This window comes from Molothrus aeneus, chromosome 10 (assembly GCF_037042795.1).
Source record: "Molothrus aeneus isolate 106 chromosome 10, BPBGC_Maene_1.0, whole genome shotgun sequence".
Classification (NCBI taxonomy): Eukaryota; Metazoa; Chordata; class Aves; order Passeriformes; family Icteridae; genus Molothrus; species Molothrus aeneus.
Genome location: NC_089655.1, coordinates 25,565,727 through 25,587,380, shown reverse-complemented (window position 1 = coordinate 25,587,380; position 21,654 = coordinate 25,565,727). Strand labels below are relative to the sequence as shown.

Below are 21,654 nucleotides of genomic sequence, written 5' to 3'. Positions count from 1 at the left end.
CTGGCCCAACTGACATCCTATCGACTACCACATGTAAGCTGTGCTCTCTCAGGATTTTTTTTCTTTGCTTGCTCTTTGATTGCATAATAGCTTACTTCTTGAGATGAAAAGTTGAATTTATGAGCATGTGCCTTTCAAAATGCTATCCTCAGGGACCATATGTATGTTGCTGTTACACAGACAGGACCAGAGGCTCCTCTCTCCTTCAGGGACCAACCAACAAACCAGTGGCAACACCTTGGGCATTGTCGACTTTGTGCAGAGGAACAGCAAGGTCAGACACACCACACCCGGACACGGCTGGCAACACCCTGGCAGCTCCCAGTGCCTGGCAGAGACAGCTGCTCTGGCTGAGCAGTGTGAGCTGCAAAGGGCCATGCTTTCCAAACTGTACCAAACAGCATCTGTTGCTCTAGCAAAAACACTAAGGGGAATCATGATGACACATGAAAAACAAAAACAGTACAACCTCCAGAAACTGTTTGGTAAATCATCAGCTGCAGGCTCCTGTGCCAACAGCATGGAATGCACTGTGATTCATGGGGATCTTCCAGTCCACCAGGAACAACCACTGTCACTGTCCAGGCTGTTCTGCTAGATCTGCACTTCATACCAAGAACCTGTTCACTTAATTCCTGTTGCATTATGTGCCAACTTGAGAAGCTACTCAAAAATTCGTCTTAAAAAGTACCTGAATAAAACCTTTTACAAAGTAAACTAGTGTCATTTCATCAGAAATCATGAGTCTGCTCAGCACTGCAGTTCCTAGGACTGGTCCTCACAAAAAAATCGTCCTCTGCTCTTCCTAATATAATAACAAATACGTATGATTGGCAGTGACAATCATTTCTTGCCATCCTTTATTGAATAAGCTTAAGTTTATTAAATATTGTCCTATGAAAGTAAAAAAATGTATGAGTTATCATAAAACATGGCATATGCCATAATTTCAAAATAAAATCTATGGAAAATACTGTCAAGTTTTTGTTCATCTTCATCATATAACTTAATATTTGGTGAAGAGGGCTATTAAATATTAGAGCATTTCTAATTCAGTCTTTCGTGCAGTCTTCCATCATGTAGAATATGAAATTACAAAATAAATATTAAATCAATCTTTTAATCCCAAAAATAGAGAAGAAATGCATGCCCTGATGCACAGTCCAACCACCTAACTTCAATAAATAAGTGCTTCTCATCTCGCTGCAACCCAAGAACTTTCTTGGGTTTGTGGATGTGTATCTTTATTGGTCTAAAATGGCTCATTTTTGTATTAGCTAGTTTCTCTACTGTTTCAATTACAGAACTGTCTCACGACATGTAAAAACTTGGACTATGAATATGTTATTCATATCAGCTGACTCATTACGCATTTTTTGTCAGTCCTTGCAAAATAAGTGTTTTCTAGTATGAAGAAAGATCATGTGTTGTAAAAATGATGATCCAGAACTAAGACATGTATCAACCCATGACCTGAGCCCAGATTATGAAATGTGTCAGCCACCTTAGTAAAATATTAACAGATTTTGTGGGTTGTCATAGTAAAATGAGAGGTTGCCCTGAACGTAATTTCATTTACGGATGTTCAGAAAATTGACATCACAGCTGCAAGGACATATAAAAAACCAGCACAGTGCCTTTTCAACTGACTGCAGGAACACTGACAGGAGCATTCTACAGGCTCAACTCCTCTAACAGCACAACAGAAACTGGATTTTGCAAAGTACACCCAGAAACTTCTTTTTATAAATCAGTTCTGAGAACATCTGAGAGATTTTATCTTCAACTGTGTTTACAATTCCTTTAAAGAAGCATGTGCACGGGAGGCTGTGCCAAGTGCCTGGGAAGTACTCTCATCCCCCTGGCTGTGCTCTGCACCCTCGCTAATATTTTGTTGTTTTTCCCTGGAGGAAAAGTTGAAGAGAGTGCACACATTACAGATGAAGTTTGGTACTTTGGAGGGATCTTGGGATCAGGTGTATTGGTAAGTGTCTAAATTCAGACATTTATACCTTTCCCCCACCCACAGCCATGACTTGCATTGTTGAATTTTCTCAGGACTGCAAATTCCTCTTGGATAAACAAATAAGTTATAAGCCATCCAAAGGTTTGGCAATAAGTAACCTAAACTAATGATAAGAAAAAAACCCAAACCCATAAAATTACTATATTTAAAAGAAGATGTAATTTGAATTAATCCCAGTTCAAACTATATTTATATTATTCATAGATGATCTTCCCTGCCTTGGTATTTTTGGGCCTTCAGAATAATGATTGCTGTGGATGCTGTGGTAATCGGAGCTGTGGAAAGAGGTTTGCGGTAAGTGAAAGGAAACATGGCAAAAAAAGTAAAAGCTGAATTGTTACTGATATATGTATTTTCCTCTCACAGTCTTTGCGAGTCTAGATAGAGGCTTTCTTAATGTGGGACAAACAGCCCTGCCATTTGTTTGAGTGCTGGGAAGTAGAAATAGCAGGCTGTAAAAATTGTATTATGCCTCTGATGTTTTACCACAGGTACTACAACAGTATGGCCTCGTTGGTTTTTGCTATCAGGATAGCAAAAGGATATCAAGATACTTATAGTTACTATCACAATTAAAATTTATTGCTGAAAGATCTACATTTTGTTTTGCAGAGTCCTCTCCTTAGCCATTTTTTGTTGGCAGCTTTTAAAATCACTCTGGCAGTTAGACACTACATTCCCAACTCACTACAGGCCCACAAAATGAGATGTGTCTCATTAGATACAGAGGAAGATTTTCAGGAAGGAATAGATCTCGGGACATCACCTAATCCAACCTCCTACTTTAAGCAGTGTGAGTGAGGTTCCACTTTGAATTTATAGCTATCTTACTTTCACACTAGAAAAGTTTCCAAAGAATACTTTCAGACACTAGTAAATACCTCAAGCATTTTAGTTTAAAAATTAAATCAGAAAAAAATTATTTCTAGTAGGAAAATATGTCTTTTCGAAATAAATTCTCTTGATCCAGTAGATCAGTAAAGTTTTTAAACAAAGGAACAGATTTTCCAATGAAAATTAAAAAAAAAAAAGAGAGAAAAACAAATAGGAAAAGATTCATGCCTATGAGGTTGACTGAAGAGCTTTCCCTAAATTCTCTTTTTGATGCTGTCTTCATGCAATACCAACAAAACAGGTTGAACCTTGAGAAGGAGGAAATGGAGCCATCTGTTTGTCTTTACAACACTGCATGATCCATTTTCTGCAAGCAGTCAAGAGAAGCTGGTTGAGTTTTGCAGAGCACATACCACTCCACAGGCAGCCAAGAACTGCAGTGCTGCTGCTGCTCAGCCGGGAGTGACCAGGGCCACACGCGGTGACCAGGGCCACATGCAGTGACCAGGGCCACATGCGGTGACCAGGGCCCCCCACACGCGGTGACCAGGGCCTCCCTCCCGCGGTGACCAGGGCCACACGCGGTGACCAGGGCCCCCCACACGCGGTGACCAGGGCCTCCCTCCCGCGGTGACCAGGGCCCCCCACACGCGGTGACCAGGGCCTCCCTCCCGCGGTGACCAGGGCCACACGCGGTGACCAGGGCCCCCCACACGCGGTGACCAGGGCCTCCCTCCCGCGGTGACCAGGGCCCCCCTCCCGCGGTGACCAGGGCCCCCCACACGCGGTGACCAGGGCCCCCCTCCCGCCGTGACCAGGGCCACATGCAGTGACCAGGGCCACATGCAGTGACCAGGGCCACACGCAGTGACCAGGGCCCCCCTCCCGCGGTGACCAGGGCCACATGCGGTGACCAGGGCCCCCCTCCCGCCGTGACCAGGGCCCCCCTCCCGCCGTGACCAGGGCCACACGCGGTGACCAGGGCCCCCCTCCCGCGGTGACCAGGGCCACATGCGGTGACCAGGGCCTCCCTCCCGCCGTGACCAGGGCCACATGCGGTGACCAGGGCCTCCCTCCCGCGGTGACCAGGGCCACACGCGGTGACCAGGGCCTCCCTCCCGCGGTCACCAGGGCCCCCCTCCCGCGGTCACCAGGGCCTCCCTCCCGCGGTCACCAGGGCCAGCACTGGCTGCATGGGAGCCAACCTGCAGGTGTGTGGTGCTGCCTGCAAATCAGCCTGCCTTCTCTGCTGACAGCATGCTAGAGTGCAGCTGACTGGCAGTATTGATACAGTCAAGAGTGCCAAGTACACTCTACTCCAAGAGTCCTATGGACCTTATCAGCATCAGCATGTCTGAGAACCAAATTTGGTATTTTAGCTGAAGCCCATTATTTTGATGTCTACTACAAAATCATAATTTTAAAGTTAGCCCTGACAGATATATCAACATAAAAATGCATGCCAGGACTCAAGACAAGACTCTTGCAATGAGGTCTGAACAAAAAAATCACATTGTACTTGATATTAGAGGTCATTTCCAACCCAAATTATTCTGTGACATGAAAGTAATGGGTTTTTTTCTTCACCTGTATCACTTTATTCCAATAAAGCACATAACCTTAACCTACAAATTGTTATAACTACAAGTATTTCAGAATTCAAGCAGTGCATTAGTTCTTGCATGATTTTACTTACATATTAGTATATATGGAAAATTCTGTAATAGAAACCAGAAAAATAAAGACATACTTTCCCATCTATTCCAATTGTAATACTAGAGCTTACACCTGTGAGGAGAAAAAGTATACTAATATGAAACCTAAAGGGAGACTTGGGAAGGAAAACTATAATTATTTGGTCCACATATAACCAAGACACCAAAGCTAACTTGTAAAGGATACTGAAGATTTTTTTAATGCCTTGAGTGGTCCAAGACTTTAGTCTTGCTTGCAGTGTCCTGAGATGAAGGTCTGGCCACAGGGGAGCAGGAGGCCCCAGAGGGGAGCAGTGCCATCTGCTGCCAGTCCCTGCCTTCTCCTCCTCAGGAACACGGGGCCAATGCTGCTAAAGCTTTAAAATACCAATACAAGTATGCATTACACATTTTCTATGCAATGGAAACTAATAGACTTCAGCTGTTCAGGTGTTGACTATTTGACTATTAACAGCTGAATTTAGGGAACATTTCAGGGAACAGCTGAAATTAGGAAACCAAAATAACATTATTTTTCTCTTCATCAGATGTTTTCTTCTATAATATTTGCTGCCGTTGGAGTTCTGGGAGCTGGATACTGCTTTATTTTGTCAGCAGTAGCCCTGAATAAAGGCCCTAAATGTCAAAGTCAAGGAGGTTGGACCTACCCTTTTGAGGCTGGGTAAGACAAGGCAATCAGAAAGAAAAGATATACATGTTTTAAGTTTGTGAGATGATTCAAATTCCAAATCCGTTGTATAAAAATGAGAATGATATTGCTTTTCTAAATTATACAAGATCTTACAAGTGCTTGCAGCACACAGCAAGACTTCATAAGGTTCAAGAGCATGGATGTAAAGAAAAGCAAGTACAATAAAAACTACTGAGTTTCAAAGGGGCCTATAAAGAGAAATGCACAGCCTCTTCCTAGGTTATTCTTGGGATGATAAGCAACATACGGGAATAAATTCCACTTTGATGAATAGCAATGACACATTGAGACATCTCTCAGAGTCTTGAAGGAATTGGCTGATGTATTTGCTTAGCCACTCTCCATATTTGAAAAGTCCCAGCAGTCAGGTGGAGCCCCAGGTGTCTGGAAAAGAGGAAACAATACACCCATTCTTTTAAAAGGGTAGAAAGGTGGACCCTGGGAACCATCAACCTGTCAGTCTCCCCTCTGTGCCTGGGAAGATCATGGATGGAGCAGTTCCTCCTAGAAGGTCTGATGATGCACATGGAGGACAGGGAAGTGATTTGGGTCAAGCAGAATGTCTTCACCAAAGGCAAGCCCTGCCTGACCAACCCAGGGGCCTTCTATGATGGGGTGACTCCATCAGTGGATAATGGAAGAACAACAGAAGTCATTTGTCTGGACACAATCCCCCACAATATCCTGCTCCCTAAATTGGAGAGAGATGGATTTGATGGGTGAACTGTTAGATGGAGAAGAAAGTGTTTGGATGGTCGCATCCAGAGGGTGGTGGTCAGTGGCTCAGGATCCTTGGACATCAGTGACAAGAGGTGTCCCTAAGGGACTGGTGTTATTTCATGTTTTCATTAATGACACAGATGAAGGAGGCTACCAATGATGATCGGAGGGATGGAACACCTCTTCTATGAAGAAAGGCTGTGAGAATTGGGATTCTTCAGCCTGGAGAAGAGAAGCTTCAGGGTGATTGTGGCTTTCCAGTACCTGATGGGAGCCTACAAGAAATATGGAGAGGGACTTTTTATAAGAGCATGTAATGACAGGACAAGATAATGGCTTTAAACTAAGAGTAGGTTTAGATCAATTATTAGGAAAAAAATTCTTCCCTATGAGGGTGGTGAGGCACTGGCATAGGCTGCCCAGAGAAGTTGTGGATGGCCCATCCCTGGCAGTGTTTGAGGCCAGGTCGGGCAGGGTGTGGAACAACCTAGGACGGTGGAAGGGATCCATGACCATGGCAGGGGGATTGGAATGAGATGATCTTTCAGACCCCTTCCAACCCAAACCATTCTGTGATTCTATGATTATATTGAAATTTAATGGTATTCAAATAATTACAATATAATATAATATAATATAATATAATATAATATAATATAATATAATATAATATAATATAATATAATATAATATAATATAATATAATATATTCATAAATATAATCTATGTATAATTTTATTTTGGCTATGGCATTTCAAAGCTGCTTGCTCCTCATGCTCTGCAACTCAAAGATGTTCACTTTCATGTATATTTATTGCTTAATCCCAGCTATCTCACTGCTCAGACTGAAGTCAAGACAAGTTCAACAAACAACAGGTCACAATGTGCTACTGAGGAGAGCAGGTGTGATGAGAACAGAATGGCAAGGGCTGTAGTAAACTCTCCATTACCTCAGAGCCTTTAATGTAGTCTGCCTCAGTCAAGAGTGACCTGGCAGCATTTCTTATATAATATACCAAAAAAAAATTACTTGGAAAAAAAAAAGAAAAAAAAAAAAAAAAAGAAAAAAGAAAAGAAGAAAAAAGAAAAGAAAAAAAAGAAAAGAAAATGAGACGTGTACAGGTAGAGGATTATTTGTTCATGGGCCAGTGAGTGCCAGAAACCAACTCCCTTGGTCTCAGTCTGAGTCTTTGGAAATATGCTCTGTTTCAAACATAGTTTTGATTGCAATCCAGAAATCACTTGACAAGAACACAACTCAGCACTAAGAATATGCAGATGAAATATAGCCAGTGGTTAAGCAGTTTACAATTAAATCAAAATGTGAAGGTAAAAATTATGGAAGTTATTACCTTTACTTTACATGAGGCATCTAGAACAGCAAAAGCTGTTATTTTCAGCTCAGTGGACAAGAGGTGACATGCATAATTTCATGATTTGTTTTGATAATTCAGTTGCTTTGATTACAATGTACTACTCCCTTGTTCTCAACTCTACTTTGAGATACTGGATTACATGCCCTGATCACAGTCTCCCACCCACCCCCATACACAAAAAAATGCTGTAATCAAGTAAAAGCAGCAAAAATGCCCCTGACAAAACACTGTAACAGATAAAACCCATTTGGCACATGCTTGGCTAAGATCTTTTCTTCCCAAAACACTAAAAATGGTTCAATTGTATCAAACACATACTTGTCTCCAATCGCTCCCTTCTGATGTATTTTCCAAATCACTTGCTTCAACTTATCTAGAAACTAAACTGAAGTCAATTGCTAGACAAGTAGCACCAGTGTGACAATGGAAATTTGTCGGGTCCGGCTGTCTGTCTCTGCCCCGACACGAGTAGTGTGGTTCTTGGGTGGCACGCGTTTTAAAGGACGAGTCTGGACTCTTCAGCTTTTCGATCTTCGGATTGTTTATTATTTCTTATCTACAAAATTTTCTGTCTGCTCAACAGAGGTCTGATCTGCAAGCAGTCACAGGCACTCTCTGACCACCCACGGGGCGGTCATGTCCTTTTATACTAATATCTACGTACATAATATTTACCTTTATTTCCCAATGCTTTTCACCCATGTTAGCAAGTGCACCTTCACCATAAACCAATCCCCAAGTGCCAACATCACCACAGGAGATGGAGGACAAGAAGAAGAAAGAAGAAGGACGAGACACGCCCTGATCCCTCCATCTTGTCTCCATAACCCCCCTGTACCAAAAACCTTAAAGTCTATACTTCACCCTCTAAATGTGTCTCTTTTACACCTTTTACTCTAAAGTGATTCTCTTGTCCTCAAACTCTTGTTATTTCTGTGGATGGATCAAAATCAAGCCACCAGACACTTCTGGCAACATTCCAGGATTTTCGAGACCCCCAAGGGTTCTCCTGGCATCTCTGGACATCGGGAACGATGTGCTGAGATCCCACAGAAATTCACTGAAGTGAGTGGAACCTCGGCCATGTCGCAGCAGTGACAGCCTCTCAGTGGTGAGAGACTCCTTTGTGAGTTAATATAGCTTCTTCCTAACTGTTTTGTTCTCATGTAGGGATTACCTTGCTGACCATGCATTGTGGAATAAGTGTACTTCACCTGATAATATTGTCCCATGGCACCTGACCCTCTTCTCCTTGCTGCTGGTGATGAGCGGGATCCAGGGAGTGCTCTGTGGCATTCAGGTGGTGAACGGCCTCTTTGGAACCATCTGTGGGGACTGCAAATGCTGCGGATGTTGTGGGGTGAGCAACTGATGGCTCTCCTTTGTTATTTTGTGTACTGATGAGTTACATACACACCTCTAGCTGACAGTCAGAAAAACTAAACTGCCCTTCCTCCAGCTCCATGATCATGTTTTCTAACATACTGCCAAAACCATACATTGTTGCCATTAGGAAATAATAAAAGCCTTTGAGAGTCACAGCAATAGCAACCAGGAAATTACCTCCATGTTTTTATTCTTACAGGGAGAAGGAACTGTCTAATGAATAGGAATATTGCAGACAACTCTCCTCATCCTGAGAGAATCCCTTCGGCAGCTACTCCACAAAGCAGCCCTCAGATGCACTGGCTCTGGCTAAGATGAGAATGAAGGGCTCCTCCTCCCACTAGTGTTATGAAGCCCTGACTCCCTTTCCAGCCTTCCTGAAATCTCTCATCATGGAATAAAATAAGTGAAATACAACTCTCACATTCATATTTATTTTTGTAAAAGAGCTTCCATTTAAAAAGAGGGTATTCTCAGGCAAAATACAAATTTATGTTACAGTTTCTATTCAGGTCAGTTAAGCAGCTTGTAAATCCCCAAAGTTTCCAATCTACACATGAGCAAAAATGCTGTTCATTAATCTTTTTGTAGAAGTTCAATTTAGCTGTATTTGGCACAATACTATGAAAGAGAGAGGAAAGACAATGAGAGCTAGCTCAAAGGCAAAAATACCTTTTAGAAAGAACTTTTAAAACTTTAAAAGAAAAAGCTACTTCCCGAAGGAATCAAGAAGATAGGAGGGATTGGAGACATTTGAGGGATTCAAATAAACTAATAAGCTTCTTTTAAAAAATTCTGAAACAAATTTTCACATACCAGCTTGCCAGGTTGGATGTCTCAATGCTTCTCAATATTGGCCATATCTGTTCTGTAAATTTTCCTTCTGAAATAATGATTCTGTGGTCTGTGCTTTCAGAAAATGTATGTCATGTACTGTGTATATACACTAGGAGATATCTGAAGAATCTAGAAGTACTTGAAAGCACTAGAAGCTGTTGAGCAATATGCAGAAATGTTAAACAGTTTGATATAGGTACTGAGAATTATGTTGTACAAGATGATAAATTACAAAAAACCTCTTCATACACAGCTGTCTATCCCACCTGTTCTACTGCATTGCCCAGGAACTTGAGAGCACCCTTTATTTCAACAGAAACACACATTGTGCAACTATCTCACATCTATTCTTTCATCTGTGGTGAGCAGCTGTCCTGCACCTCGTCTCACATTTGCCCTGTTTGATTTTTATGAAGCCTTTGGGAACAAGGAATGTTTCTCATCAGTGTTCAACAAGGGGATGGGGTAGCTGCACTGAGTACAGCCTTGATATATCAATAAGCAGAGTACATAAATTTTTGTGGGAGATGGGATAAGAAATAATGGGCAGCAAGCTATGAAACCTAAAACCATAATCAATGAGCTACTGCTTCTAAGAGACACCCAGCTATGTGATGGCTTTCTAATATGAGCTAATATAGAACTGATACTGACACAAGGCGCACACATTTCATCTTGTGATCCAGACTGCATTCACACCTTGGCCTTCAGGTGTACTGAAAAAGGGTAAATGAGCCAGAACCAGCAGCCCAGCTGAACCCACACTTTGGAGTGCCAACAATGATATTCCAAAATCTATTCAGTTAAACTAACATCTGAGGCTCTCTCCTAGCACTTAATTTCAAGCAAATCACACATACGCAGTATCAATTCTGCAGTAACTGGAGATTGTTCTGTGTTTTTACTCAGCAAAGCATCCAGTAAAATGAAGGAGAGGGATTAATCCTAGAACCTCATAACAGAGAATTATGTAAAAAGCCAGTGTTAATTATTGAAAAGAAGGCACAGATAAAGAGAGTGCAGTGCTAGGAAGGGACAGAAAGATTGTGGTAAGAAAGAAGGCACAAACAAGGATTACTGAAAGTGTTAACAGACCTCAGGAACCCTGACCAACTTAAAGACCACACTGTGTTACAGTGTGTAGAATTATGAACATACACTAATACAGAAGTAAAAATAATAGTAATCAAAAGAAAGAATATTAGTATTCTTTGCAAAAATCTCAGAAATATCCATGCTGGCTGATGCTTTATTATTCACCCCTTAAAACTGTCTGCACTGCAGGGTGCTGAGAGCATGGCAACTTCAACACTGCATGGCACTGTTTTAGCTGAGAGCTATCATAAAAGGATACACATCGGTTATCTAACAACTCAGATTACAACATGTGGAGTATGAGCATGTGACTTTGAGTCCATGCACTTCAGTGGGACAAAAGTGGTTAAGCCCCTGCACAGCTGAACTATATACAGTTAGTCTTTTTTGATTGTCTTCAATAAATAGACTGCAGAGAAATGATACATTAACCACAGGACAGGGTCATCTTTCAGGGAATGATGCATTAATTGGAGACTCTTTGCAAAAGGTTCACCTCTAAAGCAGGGAAGTAACATATACAATGTTGAAAAAATATTTGCTCAGCCCAGAACAAGGGATGTTTTCTCACATCATTCCAGTCTTGAATGTTCATCACTTGTCTCCAGTTCAACTTTAGCTCCCTCTTCATGGATTGTACATCACTCATAACCAGTTGCAAGGCAAACAACATCAAACCCTGGAGACATTCCAGCTGTCAGAGGGTGGAAAGGCTAGCTTCTTCCATTACGCTGACATGGGTGGGGTCTTAGCCCCCATATTTTAATTCAAATGTATATTGAATTGAATATACATATTGAATATGTATATACATATATGAATAATTGACTATACAATATAAAATTGAATATTTTAATTCAAAATGCATGCCTTTTTCACAGAACAGTATGTCCACACCTTTATTCTAAGCAATGTTTTACAGTCCCCTGGAAGCCCATAATAAAACCCTCAAACCCACCCTTCCCCTAAAGAAATTATTTTAAAAAAACAATATGCATCCAAAATCTTTTAAGTTCATTTGTATTTTTTCATGTAAAAGATCAAAGGAATAATTTTAAAAAAACCAATACAGAATCAAACCCAGGATACAACCGTTTGATCTGATTGCCTCTAGTACAATCTATTGCAAGGTACTAAAAATTAAAAATAAATGCTCACACAAGACATATAAAAAATGAAAAAAGTAAATAAAATAGTTAAAGAACTAGCATGTACATGGATGTATGTATTAGGAAACAAGTTTATTTGGACAACCACCCACATTTTTCTGTAATTAAAACAGAGATTTAAATCCTTCCTTTCCCCCAAACAGTATTTATTGACAAAAAGTCAAACCCAATCCCTCCCCAAGTTACATTCTAACTGTATTACCAGAATACAAACTGTAATTAACCATGTCCCATTACTTCTGTATCACCAAGACTTACATATGCCCCCTCAGGGATGGTCACAGCAAAATTGTCCAGCTGGCACATTGGTTGTATTTATACTACAAGTAGACAGTGTACAATTTAGTACAGTAAATGCTCAAAACCTGAAATAGTACAGTGAAATATTGTCAACAATAAATTTACTTTCATATTACATATGCTTTGAATACTGAAAAATTCTGCCATAAGTCTGTTTAAAGCCAAAAACTTTTTTTAAAGATAACTTTGAAAAATAGATTTTATTGTCATTGCACTTCATCGGATACATTATCTCCGTAACAAAAATTAAAAGCTGACAGTGTAAAGAATCACTTTTAATTTAACCAAGATTTATTTCATGACTGAGTAAAGATCTAACCTAAGATTCTGGCAGCTGTGTCAGCCTGAAAGTGCTGCTCCACTCAGTACCTTCCTGTTTCAGATCTGCTACTGGTTTACTATGGAAGTAACACAGAAACAGAGTTTATGATTGCTTTATCCTTCTAAGGTCTTTGCACCAAGGCACTCAACCACCAGAAATAAAAAAGGAATCAAGCTTGCAGCTTCACAATTCTGATAAACACCTGATGTGATTTCACTAGAAAGTTGCATTAGTTTTCCCCATACACAGAACAGCCTTTGGCTGACAACAATGCATGTGGCTGGGCAGGAATCAGCACCAGCTACCTCACAGAGCTGCTAGCCAACCTGCTCAGAATATCTTCTCTTATGACAAACTGACATGTTAAATGCTGCAGATTTGCCAGTAAATGAACAAACTGTATTCTCTGAAGGTAACGTGTGGATGGGCACTACCACCTGGATCACACCAGCACGCAGGTCCACAGCTGCTGTGGGTCATTCCAGCACCAATGGCTGCCGGCTCCTTATGCCAAATGAGCAGTGCTGGTGACATGGCCTTGAAAGTTGGCCAGAAAATCTCCAATTCTTTACAAACATCAGTCATGGTACTAAATAATAAAGGCTTAGGACCATCTGTTTTTCATTTAGGCTGACAACCTGAAGAAATCCTTAAAAGAGAGAGAGGGATTAAAACTAATTACAGTAATATTGGTCAGCCCTGCCCGGTCCCTGTTTATTGAAAAGAAGTTTATGGTATCTCAACAGTTAGCAAAACTATCAAGAATAAAAAAAAAAAAAACCCAACTAATAACCCCCAAAAGAATAAAAGAAACACAATGCCCATTCAGCGATTAAATTCTGTGCAGACACAACTCTGCTGTTACATCTCTTTTTCTATTAAAAAAAAACAAAATGAGAACATTTTTTAAAAGCTACTTTTTACTATGTCATAAAACCTCACAACTGTAGGTCTTTGCCTAATATCTCTTTTTTCAAAATTTCAGTGTGTGTGCTTTTTATTTTCCTTCCTGTGACACCATGTACACTTAGAAGTTCAGCACAGACACGGTCATTTACTTTATTGAGTGCTTCTCTTATGTTTTTCACTGAACACCGGAGATTCATTTGCTATGCATCCCTGTCTGCAGCCATCCTTCCCAGCAAGGATCTACATTTATAACCTCATCATCATCTTCCAAATCTACTCTGTATTCCCACCACTTCATCGCCGACCTTTTCACCTACCTTCACCCAACCAGATGGAAAAAGGTCTTTAAGGGTCAATATTCTGATGCATCAGTAAGATCTTGCTAAGTGTTATCAGACCCGGCAAACACACATTTACACTTAGTGCTACATCTCTTCTTCTCTTTACAAAGCCTGGATTAAGCTTAGAGAAAAGTTATAATGCCTTTCATAAAATTACCTATTCTTCAATACAAAATGCTTATATCCATTAATTATAAATAAGATAATTTCAAAACATTTAAGAATATTCAGGACTTCATTTGCATTTCAGGGGAACTGCAGACTTAATGTTCTTGATGTCTTCTCAGTCCCAAACCTCTGATAAAGAAGTTTTGTAGGATATATAGCAGGCAAAACCACACAGCACATGCCTCGTGTCCTGTGCACCAGTTATGGTAAATGAAAGACATAAAAACTAAGCAGCTTTACCAGGTGAGTCCCAATGCTGCTTTAGCAGTGCCCTGATAAAGTTCCTGGTTCTTTTTCATGTATAGAACTACATGTATTTTTACATTGTCAGTTATAAACATCACTGAAAACAGTATGAGGAAGATTTTTCTTCCCCTATGTATGACATTAACAAGTTGTGCCACATTTTCCAGAACTGATTTTAAAAGAATATTTTTGCATTTAAGATACTTGCCACAGATTTCATATATATAAAAAATTGCTTGTTCATGTGTTAAGTTACAAAACTGTAGTGCTTAATATAATAAACTAAAAAACCTAAGAATTTTTTAAAAAATGCTTGTTCATAATACATTTCTTTGTTTTTAAAAGGCAACAGTCAGTACCAGCCTGGTTTATTTTGTAACAATATTGTAGTGTAAAAATGTTGCTAAATAATTCTGGTACTTTGAGACTAGATGTAATTATTTTCTGAAAACTATACAGTAATTTACTGAAAAAAAAGAAACTGCTACAGTAGTGTTTGTGCCTTCACAAATATATAATAGGAATTATTATGCTTGATATGGATCTTATTTGAACTGTATTCTATAGAGAACAGTTAGTCACTAACAACTAAAAAAGCTTTTTAAGGCTTAAGTAATTTGATTTTAAAAAAGCTTCTGATAGTATTGTCATAAACATAATAATAAAACTGCTCTCATGTCCTGATCCTTTGCACTTTTTTTGAACCAAGTGACCTAGGAGTTAGCTTTTCTGATGCACAAAGGGTCTGTGATGTCAATCAGTACCCAGGAGATCAGTCAGGGATGTGTACAAACATCAGCCACTTTCTGTCCTAAAACTGAAGCGTTTCTGCCCGGTTTGAAAAGGTAAAAAAGTACACAGATGTGTAAAGTGGTATGGTTTTTTTTTAAGAAATATATATCCATGTATGTATTTTATATATATAGGTATAAATGTATTTCATACTTAAATTAGTATCAATCAAATTCAGACAGATATTAAACTGACCATAAAGATGATGTAACAAAAGTCAATATGGCAGTATGTTGTATCTCTTGAGGATATTTAGATATTCTATGCCTACCCCAAGAGGAAAAAGAAATCTGAATTGCACTGTAGGCCCAACAAGCATTGCTTGATTACAGCCAGGTAAGGAAGGGCTCGTTTTTGTTAAGCACTGACTCCACGTCGTTGAGAATAGGGATCAAGTCTTCTGACTCTAGAGTCCCAAGATCAACGTTTGTCCCTGGAAGACAGTCGAGGAAATCGGGGAAACGTGTTTGTTGTGGGTTTAAGTTCATTGCTGTCTGTGCTAGAGTTTCTCCTAGGAAAAGTAAAGAAGAACTTTTGAAGTACCAAAGTCTTATTGTGAGTAAAAAAAAAACCAACAGAACTACATAAAAATGTATTCCCCCTTTCCCACAAGCACCACACAAATTTTATCTCAAAACTGCATTTAGGTATAGAGTACATATCCTCCTAAGAATACCCTGGCTTTGATCTCAAAAGCACAAAAGGTCATTTCCAGCAGTGCTCAAGGCATCCAGCTCTGGTCTGCCACTTGGGAAGCATGACAGTTTCAAGTTTGTTTCCTGGTCTGCCCAGGAAGCAGCAAAGGGCCCTCATGTACACCTCCATCCTGTTCCCTGCACCAGGGGCAACGTTGTCTGTAGGAAATAACTGAAAAAAGTGCTTTACAGCAATTTAGATCTGTAATATGACACTTTTTTTCCCCCCATAAATTAATAAGAACAAGCATGAAAACCTTTAATAGATAAATCTTTCATTCTCTGCATAATACTGAATTTCTAATGACTTCAAAAGGAAGTTTAGGTGAGGAAGTGCTGAGAATTTCACTCTCTGAAAAAACTCATGATTTCCTAGTAAATTATTTCAGTATTTTAAACACCATGAGGACATTAACATAAAATAAATATGTATCAAAATGTAAGCTAGCTAAATACATTCTGTTTGAAGGAAAATGCAACTTAGCCGATGTAAGAGACTTACAAGCAAGACTGATTTCCCAGAGTTAGAAAATGTATTAATTTCTACATGTAACACATAACAAGCTTTTTAGTCCCCCTACCATGGACAATAGTATGAAAACAGAAATTAAGGCTTGCATTTTCCAGGTTTTATTATTCTGTTTAATATCAGTCTGAGGTAAAAGAGCAGAATCTGGACCTAAGTTAAAGCTGAGAACTTTCTGGGCACTAAGCACCTTCTAGGCCTTTTCTCCCACAATGTCAGTCTGTTCTCTTGATTAGGAAAGCTGCAGATTATCATTCAGTTATGCAATTATAAAACATTACTAGCCATAATACATGGATTATACTTTAAGCTAAATCTGAGTATTCTACCTGTATCCATCTCATCTACGTTGCTGAGGAAATCTTCAGGTGTTGTTGGTATACTGTAGCATCCTAATCCCAAGCCACTGTCTGTACTCTGTTCCCTGGAGTGGTATGGCCCACTACAAATTGAAACATGAAAAACACTCAGTAAAGATGCTCTGATAGACACAGTTCCTGAGCACAGTGTTAGAAGAGAACACAGAAATAGATACTGAGTCATTAAGCCTCATCCTGTAACTGTTGGCCACTGATCAGCCAACATAATATTTGCATCACATCAGCCCAAACAACAAAGTAATTTAAGCAAGGTCACTCTTACATTTTGAAATACACACATGCATATATAACTCTCTAGCTGAAATCAGTTCTGACAGCCTAAAAAGTTGCATGTATTTACTTTTTTGTTACTTAGATAACATACCTATTCTACCTAGTCTTCTACATACACTAACAATAGAATTAAAACCACCTGTTACAATTTATTGCTTCTTTTAAAGATTCCTTCTTGAAGCATAAACTGAAAGATTTCAGGCCAGCCACTCAGCCATACCCTCTGTTTACAGTAAGTAAAAAAAGAAGATGATATAGGGACTATTTTAGAGAGACGCCTGTAACAGCCCAGAGAAGGCAACAGAAGCAATTGCCTAATGAAGAAGAATGAACTTGCCTGTTCAAAAAAGGATCTGATCCATTATTTGTAATAGGCCTCATGTCCTGTGTCATGGCAGGGGTGTTCACAGCTGTCTGAACTGGGACCATGTTTTCTGGGTCTACAGGAAGTTGTCTGCAAAGAGCAGCCTCCTGAAAAGACAAATAAATACCAGGGAAGGGTTATTCCAACAGCTCAGAAATATTGTAGTCTTGTAACAACATATAACGAACACATAACATATACACTGAAGGAAAGTAATTCTGAGTGATGTCACTATGAGTATTTGTTTACTCTGATATGAAGAAAACCATGATGTAGACAGACCGTGTCTTTCATGCCCACCTGTGCTAGCTTAAAGCACCACAGAATCTAGATGTCAGTTCCACCATGTCTGGAAGCCAGGCCTGCAATTCAGCTACCACAAAGTACTTAACATGTTACAAGAAAACCACTGGAACCAAGACTGTGATTCAATTATCTTTAAAATTATTGAGAACGCTCTATTATTTAGAACACTCTGCCTAATAATAAGCATTTGCTTAATGACCTGTCTCATGTCTACTATCTGCAGGGTGACAAACAAGCAATCAGAGCCAAAGGAAACTTATTTTGCAACCCTTCCTGAAAGATAAATTCTTCCAGCATTATCTCTGTGAAACACACATGACATCTAGTGGTACAGAGTTCTATACAGAAGTTGTCTGACCTCAACTGGATGTTCCAAATAAAAATCCGAAGACCTTAAAATAATAAAGCTATATCTATTCTTACCATAATTAACTCCACTTACTTTTTTTTTAATGAAACAAGCAAAGTAAATATTTCGTTTAAATCCTAGTAGAAAACTTCTCTGACTCAATCATTGTCTCCCCAGCACACAAAGGATTAACAGGTCTTCAAGGCTAGAATATGATGTTTTACTATGTTTTCAATTATTTGTTTCATTGAGGAGGAATGGTCTGGTCTCTTTGTGAATAAAGTAGCACATATTGGTGCCCATAAAAGCAGTATTTCCTTTATAACAAAATTATCAATATATTCATTGATAAATTACAATTTACTTTAGATGGTGTCAGTATTTAGCAAGTGTTAAAAACAAACATTCTTAAGATTCTTAATAGCTTATGTATGCTAGGTTTTTGATTAAATTTGTCAAGTGACAATTTTAATGGTGACATTTCTACTTAGAATTTAATCAGCTGGAGTCTGTGAAAATGTACAAACCTCTTAGAAGAGGAAGGTGTATTTTTTTAGCTGTCTACAGGCAGATATTTTCAGTACTTTTTAAAAAATATAAGAATGACATCTACAGCCACACGAGATTTAGACAGGCCATCCAAAGCAAAACATCTCTAAGCTGAAAAGCCCGCAGCACCATAAAGAAAAACTCCCACTATCAGTTACATAATCTAACTTCCTGTCTCTTCTTTGTTGCAAAAAACACCATATTTATTATAGAGTTACTTGATTCACTCTCCCTTGGGGAATGGCTCACCTCCCATGTCTTTATTTCAACATATTGCCTGTTGCTTGTAATATTAACTCCATGCGTACTTTTAAAATGTGGAAGAACAGACTCTTGCACACTGCAGTCAGATTTGGCTGGGGAAGCAGACAGAGTACTGGCTCCACCATACATGACATATGTTCTTCTCCTGTAGGTCATTTGTTCAGAAGTCACATTGCAATTTTATAACTACTACAGATGTCAGATTCCTTTGCTCCTTTGACATTATTACAGCAATGGTAATAGAGAAATGGATCGACTACACAATACCCAAAACTTTATGATACCCTACTATGTCCTATTCTCTATTCTAAGCACGACTACAAGGTTTTTAAGAAGAATATTTGTAAATCTCCTACCCTAGGATGAAAGTCTGGCAAAAAATGGCAGAGATGTCTCGCAGCCCTGTGAGCAGCAATATCAGTCTCAGCCACACCAGTGAGCTCCCAGTCTTTTGAGTGTAGGAGCGTGCCTCCACTTTGGCCAGCAGAGACCACCTCTGGCATTCAGCTAAGAAAGGACCAAGTGCCTTTAGTGATCTGCTTGGCACTATGACGCACATAAACCCAAAGAAGACTTTCAAAATAAGTAACAAAATAAAATAAACTAAAAAACCCCACAGTATTCTGATATCAAAAAGTCATGTCAAAAACTTCACAAGTGGTTATCTTCAAAACCCTTTTAAAGCTTCACAGCATTATAGTGAGTTGAATGATTCACTGCCTCAGAACACAGTTCTGATGTAAACCCTTTTTTATCTGTATGCCTGACAAGCACAGAAATTTCTTGTCAAATTTCCTGGAACTCTTCTCGGCAGAACTGACCTGAGTTCCACCCTTAGCTGCCAAACTCTCATTTCCAGCTGGGGGAGATGAGTGAGAGCATTTTTACAGCGTGTTTACATTGCTGGTAGATGCAATTCCTCTTCTGCCAGTCCTCATACTTACGGTGGAAAGCAAGAGATGTAGAAATTGCCTGTGCCACCAGTAAATCACACCCTCGGCCAGTCTGTGCAGTGGGAGGAGCACAGCACAGGAGCACAGGGGCATTTTTCTCTTCAGGTTGTAGCAGGCCAGTAAAGGTCTATTCTGCGAGGACAAAACAGTGATAAATGTTCCTCTACATGTTGCTCCACCGCTTCTTCAGCCTCTTCTAAGTCCCTTTAACCTTCTGGACATTTTCTGCAATAGGAGCCCTGGACCAGAAAGAAGCCTCTGAGAAGTGCTGCCTTTTTGGGACTATTTGTACCCTTCAAATGTATGCACAAATACAGTGCATAATGGCCCTGGTGCACACAGAGAAATGCTGGGGCACCTTCTCTGCAAGACCTTTCAGAGATTTCTGACTGACATTACCTCTACCAACTTCCATTTCCAAGAAGCTCTTTAGTAGCAAGCAGATTCTCTCTTTTCCTTTGGAAAGCTGGCAAAACCAAATTAGTGTAAAAGAACATTAACTCCTTATAGAATGATAAAACTGAGTAAGGAAACCTTTAAGTAGATGCTATCATACTGGTTTTCTGAAATGCTGCCCTTCTGGCATGTACTCAATCTAGAGTTCTAGGGTTTTAGCAACTACATGAAGAGGAGGACAAAGAAGGAAAGAAATTCCCTAAGCCAAGAGCTTCCAGAGCTATGACCTCTTCCAGGCTGGGCATGCTGCTCCACCCCAGCAGCTGCTGCCAGGAATGGCTGTGGGGAGCCAGCAGCTGCTACTGGGCTGAAAGGTTTGTGACCCTCCAAAGAATCCTTTCCCTCTCGCTCAAATGCTCTGCACCTCTTCACAGCTGCTCGAAGCAGCACACACCCTTACTCAGCATTTTCCCCTTAGATAGGTTACACTAGAAAAGCAAAAACAGCAAGGGAGGGTCAGAACAGGAGTAACTGTACTTGGACACTGATGACCCAAGAGGATAATTGCACCCTCACTTGCCAGGATTCAGGATTCTGAGGTTACTGGAAGGAAGTTCACAACATTCTGTTAGGAAGAAGAGATTTTGGATCTTGCTTTCCTCTCTAAGAGTTACACCAGTTGTAAAACTTCAGTAATGCAAAGTGACGCTGTGCTGCTTCATGCAATGTGGAGCTTCAAGAAAGGCTACAAGGGCAGGGTGGTACAGGGCTCAGTAAGTGGAAGTCTTGACTGAGTATGGCACAACTGCAGAGCGCTGTGAATGTATTGGTTTCACAGTCGCAAAGCAGCAAAACCCTCCCTTGTGTTAATGGCACAACTGTTTTGAAGCCTAATTTGCTCGTCTTGAAAAAAGAATAGAGCCAAAGAGAGTAAAAATAACTAAACATGTTGTTAGCATGATGACAATCATGACTAAGCTCGTACCAAATACCCTCACTCTCTTCTCACATCCATCTCTGTTATGAGCTCTTCATGGGAAAGGAGAAGCCACACGAAAGACTTGAGACCACTGCCCATGTCAGAGACTGCCACCTTATCTTGTGAAAGTTGCTGTTTTTAAAGGTACTTAGAACTGGTAACTGCAGCATTTGCAAGGCCACAAAAAATGATGTGTTTCTTGATAAAGTGTACTTCTTTCATGCTGTTTCTGAGAGAAACAGATTATCTATTTTTTTCCACTAAGGAATCTGATTATTATGCCATACAAACACAACACCACTAGTGGATTTGACTGTAACAGGTGAAACACAATTCTTAAAACTTTGTTTTCTTAAGGCAGTATAAAGGAAATTACATATCTATTTTGTACAGAATGAGTCATTATATAGAGCTGAAACTTAAGAAATAGAACAATAAGCAAAACATCCACAAATAACCAACTCTGAAAAGTCTTTAGATCAGAGGTGTTCATGTAAGATGTGAATGTGATTTTATTTTAACTAAAAGGCAAAGGGTGCAAATTAAGAGAGTACAGACTGGAGTCAAGAACAATTCCATATGTTCTTCCTTTATCTTCAGTGAAGTATGAACATGGTCTCCTATGCAAACCAAGTTAAACTGCACATGAATCAGCGTGCCCTAGTTGCTTACGGACAGACACAGAACAGAATT

General features: G+C 39.8%; 2 protein-coding genes across 2 annotated transcripts in view; one reads left to right on the top strand and one right to left on the bottom strand.

The window, feature by feature from the left end:
* Positions 1–1,813: 1,813 nt before the first annotated feature.
* On the top strand, positions 1,814–8,965 carry TM4SF4 (transmembrane 4 L six family member 4). Its single transcript, XM_066556759.1, has 5 exons — positions 1,814–1,984; positions 2,231–2,320; positions 5,103–5,236; positions 8,533–8,722; positions 8,948–8,965. The coding sequence occupies exons 1-5, from the start codon at positions 1,814–1,816 to the stop codon at positions 8,963–8,965; spliced, it is 603 nt and encodes a 200-aa protein (XP_066412856.1).
* Positions 8,966–11,684: 2,719 nt separating this feature from the next.
* Positions 11,685–21,654, bottom strand: part of WWTR1 (WW domain containing transcription regulator 1) — a 43,842-nt gene continuing 33,872 nt past the window's right edge. The window contains exons 4-6 of the mRNA XM_066556720.1: positions 17,139–17,272; positions 16,478–16,590; positions 11,685–15,438 (exon numbers count right to left, since the gene is read on the bottom strand). Of these exons, the coding sequence (XP_066412817.1) occupies positions 15,254–15,438; positions 16,478–16,590; positions 17,139–17,272 (432 nt within the window). The 3' untranslated portion in view covers positions 11,685–15,253. The remainder of the gene's footprint in view (positions 15,439–16,477; positions 16,591–17,138; positions 17,273–21,654) is intronic.

Excerpts from the sequence above, each read along its gene's own strand:
- TM4SF4 (XM_066556759.1), top strand. The coding sequence starts at position 1,814 with ATGTGCACGGGAGGCTGTGCCAAGTGCCTGGGAAGTACTCTCATCCCC. Across the intron at positions 1,985-2,230 it reads TCTTGGGATCAGGTGTATTG|ATGATCTTCCCTGCCTTGGT; the intron begins GTAAGTGTCTAA and ends TATTATTCATAG. Across the intron at positions 5,237-8,532 it reads ACCTACCCTTTTGAGGCTGG|GGATTACCTTGCTGACCATG; the intron begins GTAAGACAAGGC and ends GTTCTCATGTAG.